Below are 4,679 nucleotides of genomic sequence, written 5' to 3'. Positions count from 1 at the left end.
GAGCCATGATGATGATTATGATGATTGCAGAACATGGTAAAGATGCTGTTCCCCCCTGTTTTGGTCCCAAATCATTAGTGCACACATTCAGCCACTGCAGCTCTGCAGTATGAGCTGAGCCCACACTTTAAACCCCTCTTTTTTTTGAGGAGACATTTATTCACTGACTTCCAGGCCACCAGCCTCCCCAAAGAGTCACCGTGAGACGAGCAGATGCTGAGAAGCTGGGATCGTCGTTCTTTGTTCAGTTTGACACATCCCAGCAGCCAGAAAACGATTGAAAATAAATACCTCCCCCCTCCTCCCCATCTTCAAGTTTTGTTTCCAACAGACAGTACATATATGTTTGCTTGAAAGCAAACATATATTTGCTGCAATCTGAGCACACAACACTTACAACCCCCTCCTCCCCTTCCCTCTGCCATGCTGCTGGACTGATCTGAGAAATCTGTTTGGATTCATGCATCCTGATTTCTGCAGGGCGATGCATGAATTCAGACCCGACACGCTCGCACACACACACACCTCTCTCTCTATGCCTGACTTTGCTCCTTGTCTTCACTCAGCCTATATAGAGCGTTGAGTGGGGTGGGGGGGGGGGGGGACAAGCCACACAACGGATGCCAGTGGGCTTCAGCGGCAGCCATTTTGCTACAGTCTGTCTGCACAGATGCAAGAGGGGGGAAACAAGGAGAGCCTGAAAAGGGAGTGATGAAATGGTTGTGCTTGGATGAGTGTGTGAATAATAGGGAGGAAAGGGGAAAAAAGAAGGGGGAAGATCTAAAAATGGAAGATGCCTCCTTATTTTGCTTTCCCCAGACAATCCTATGGCGTCCACATGGGTCTTACCACACCCAGGCTGTTTACTACACGCTCATGTGTGCCAGAGCACTGAAACTGGGGCTCTGCTGCAGAGGAGGCACTGTGGTTCTAGTAATACATTTCAGTTTGTGAGTGCATCAATCCCAGATATTTAAAAGGGCAAAAAGCAATTCAGTAAATGACCTTATTAAACCATGAACTTTGTGTCCTAGAAATCTGGCATCTCTGGGCAAATCAGCTTAAAAATGAAAGTTTGTAAAATAGTAGACCTGCAAGAAACCTATGATCAGAGCAGTGAAAACATCTAAAAAACTCACAAGAACATGAGGGAACATTGTCTAAATATCTGACAGTCTGAGTAGAATCTGTTAGCACACATCTAACAAAGCACTAAATGGATTTTTTTTTTACTTTCAGAAAATAATCAAAAGATGTAGATTTACCAACGTCATCAACCTGGCCACGACAGCCAATCAACCATAACATATGAAAATATGAAAATGGATGTAACCAATTTTACAGTTATTAAAGTGTCTTTTTTTATCTGGTGAAAGTAATCTCCAAAACATACTACAGATCACACTAGATCTTTGTTTAAAACATTAATTGTTGGCGATATGCATTTTTTTCAAGAAATGCTCCATTTAGGAGAGATAAGCTTCATGAATAAAAACTGTGCTGCAGTAAGAAAAAAAATGATGTCAGACAAGAAACCATTTCATAGTTACAAATGCATGAAGCAGCTGTGTCACAGGTCACACGGGATAAACACTGAGGTGGAAACACTATTGGAACTGAACAAACTCAATCAGTAAATTTACACTGTTATACAGACCCCATGTATTTGCTCTGAACTGATTCATAAATATCTTTAAGCTACAAATTTGCTTTTAGAGCTTGTTTTAGTAGCATTTTTGTTACTAAAAGTGAGAGTTATGTAGATACAGTCCCAGCTAACTGCTTGATCATTGGGTAAAGAAGGTCAGGGGTACAAATATTCTGAATATCTCGTGGTTTGCTCAGTTTATCTATAAAGGTAAAATGAACTAAAATACTAAACAATAAAAGTGATAATTCTATATATTTTTGTTAAATGTACAAAATCGTTAAAAATAAAGTCACAAGTTACAGAATTATATGTTTACAAATAAAAACTTAAAATTGCAATTTCTATTATAGACCCCTTGATCAAAAAATGCCCTGCGGTGCATTTTATCTCATCCAGTGTTTTCTCTCATAGTTTGAGAAAAAAAAACATCCAACCCATTCTCACTCCCGAGTCGTCACATATTGACGYTTTTCAAAGGTCCCTTTGCGTCCAATTTTGACGCATCAGGTACCCCCCTTGCGTCATATTTTGACGGGATGGGGCGGAATCTGTTGTCGTAATTTCTGAAAGTGTAGAAAATGCACAAATACTACCGTCCCAAAGCGTGAAATTACGTGTATTCACTTTAGACATCCTGTCCCAGACCCTAGTACCTAAAATTAACCATTAACCCTGATACGTAAAATTAACCATTTTTAGAAAATGTAGGAAATTCATGGCAACTACGTGTTGCAAAGCCTAAAATTACCTAATGTTCACTGTAGACATCCTATCCCTGACCCCAGTCCCTAAACTTAACCATTTATCCTGATCCCTAATGTTAACCTCAGACCCCCGACCCAAAGACCCCTGGTGGCGCAACCCGGAAAAGCCGCGGGCGGCAAGGACTGACGCGAGGGGGGTACCTGATGCGTCAAAATTGGACGCAAAGGGACCTTTGAAAAACGTCAATATGTGACGACTTGGGAGTGAGAATGTGTTGAAACATCAGATAAACAGAACCAACCCAGTTGCATACATCAAACTCAATAGCAATGCAGGTTTGTTTTAACCGGATAACCTTTGACCCTTACCCACAATGCTGTGAGTGCAGAAAACTACAAACTGGTCTATTCTTTACATTCTGGCCACCTCTTTAAAAACTGTCTGAAAGCATTCCTGCACAGACGATGAAATCTGTTCACCACAATATAAATACAAATTGGTGAAGTTTCCCCCCTAGAATTACCTCAGCTAACGGTGGTAAAATACATGTTTGGGACTAAAGCAAACCCTTTCACAATCCTGCTGTGTCACAGTCTGACAGATAGACTCCAAATAGTCCAAATTTTTATTTTCTTGTAACTGGAAGACTGTTCTTGATCAAATTTAAGAGGCAGGGAAGGAAAACAAATGTTTATGAGAGGAAGTGAGTTCTGGATTCTCCTGATCAGATGAGACGGTGCTTAAAGCCAATCCCAGAACTGACAAAGCCAGACCTTTCAGTCTTGTTTTCTGACAAGGCTGATGGTATAATGAGAGCGCACAGAGCGCCTCTGTGCTTGTTTGTCTACTAATGCTTGGATTATGGACCGGACTGAGCTTTAATAGAGTCAGCAGCAGATAAATGGTCAGAGGGTCAGCTGGGATGGGTTCCAGCTAACACGGCACTGAACGGGATGAAGCGTTTAAAGGAAAGAACTGGGAGGGTAAATCCCTTTTCTCCTAATGTTTGTCTTAAAGACATCAAATGAATCAGTTCACATCATGAATTATGGTTTTATAAAATCAGCTTTCATCAGGCCTGGTGTTGCTAGTAAATAAAGTCTGTGCTCTGTAATGGTGCTTAAGTCATTTTGCTCTAAATAGCTTTAGTTTTAAACCGAAGCATAACAGCCTCTGATTTCAGCGTGCTCACTTCTGTTGCAGCTCGCCGAGTGTTATAGGGATGTTAAAAAGGCACTCAGGGAAGCTAAAAAGCACTCGCAGATAGGTATTGACCCAAGTCCCCTGTGATGAATGCACGCTCACAATGCACCCAGAGAGGCTCATTGGGCTCAGGCTCCCTGATGAAAGGAGCACAACGCCTACAAAAAAAAAAAGACTCACATATGAATACTTGCGTAATCATCCATCAGATAAAAGAACTTATGAACCCAGTCAAGTTTGGATAGGTGGATTATGATTATTCAGAAATGTTGGGCAGTTTTTGAAGACTAGAAAAAAGGCTAAAAGCAGTATAGCTATTAAATAATGTACTCTAAAAGCTAACCTGCCTCCTAATGGTCTATTCTGGCAAATTTACCACCCATCAAACTCGATTCAAACCTAAGTCTGAATAAATACCTGTATAAATGTCTTTATGAGGGGAACATCTGGCTGAAAAGATGGTCCAAACTCTTTCTAGTGGCAAGAGGAGAGCTGGCAAATCTATTGGCATCACTTCCCTTAAACACAGTTGGACATTTGCAGCAACAAATTGGCGCACATCATTGTTCTCCCCTTAAATTACAGTGACTTTAATACACCAATTTAAATGTCCAACACTGTCGGCAGCCAATATTGTAAAGTGTGTAAACGCTGGAGTGACACTCGGAGTTGTGGCAACAGCTCAACAGAGCACAAATTAAGTATTTAAAACCATGATGTCTGGATTCATTTGAAACCATGTTTGGTGTCGTACATTCAAGAGTTTTAACAAAACAATGTGGATGAGAAGTTATGAATGTGCGTGGATGAATACATGAACTTGTCTGTGTATGTGTGTGTGTGTGTGTGTGTGTGTGTGTGTGTGCAGCACAAAGGACAATAAATCCCATATAAACTGACTGATTTTCTTGCTAGTGCACAACAGTTTAGCCGACTCAAAGGGGACGAGACCGGAAATTGGACCGGCCCCGTTAATTTCTTCGATGACGGATCTCTGAAGCCTGCCAGAAATGGGCGGAAAAGGTACCTTTCCAACCTGACTAACTGCACAACACCTCTGAGAGCAAAAGAGTGAGAATGCGTGAGCGTGCGTGTGTGTGTGTGTGTGTGTGTGTGTGTG

At 41.4% G+C, this 4,679-nt stretch overlaps 1 protein-coding gene across 3 annotated transcripts in view; it reads left to right on the top strand.

The window, feature by feature from the left end:
• Window positions 1-4,679, top strand: part of st8sia5 (ST8 alpha-N-acetyl-neuraminide alpha-2,8-sialyltransferase 5) — an 18,354-nt gene that overhangs the window by 1,123 nt on the left and 12,552 nt on the right. For 2 of the 3 annotated variants that reach the window (XM_014006527.1, XM_014006528.1), the window contains exon 2: window positions 4,475-4,582. The exons of the other annotated variant lie outside the window; for it this stretch is intronic. In XM_014006527.1, coding sequence (XP_013861981.1) covers window positions 4,475-4,582 — 108 coding nt within the window. The remainder of the gene's footprint in view (window positions 1-4,474; window positions 4,583-4,679) is intronic. 3 annotated transcript variants of the gene reach the window in all.

This window comes from Austrofundulus limnaeus, unplaced genomic scaffold, assembly GCF_001266775.1.
Source record: "Austrofundulus limnaeus strain Quisiro unplaced genomic scaffold, Austrofundulus_limnaeus-1.0 Scaffold36, whole genome shotgun sequence".
NCBI classification, from domain to species: Eukaryota; Metazoa; Chordata; class Actinopteri; order Cyprinodontiformes; family Rivulidae; genus Austrofundulus; species Austrofundulus limnaeus.
The sequence above is the reverse complement of the archived record's forward strand: the minus strand, read 5'-3'. Positions and strand labels throughout refer to the sequence as shown.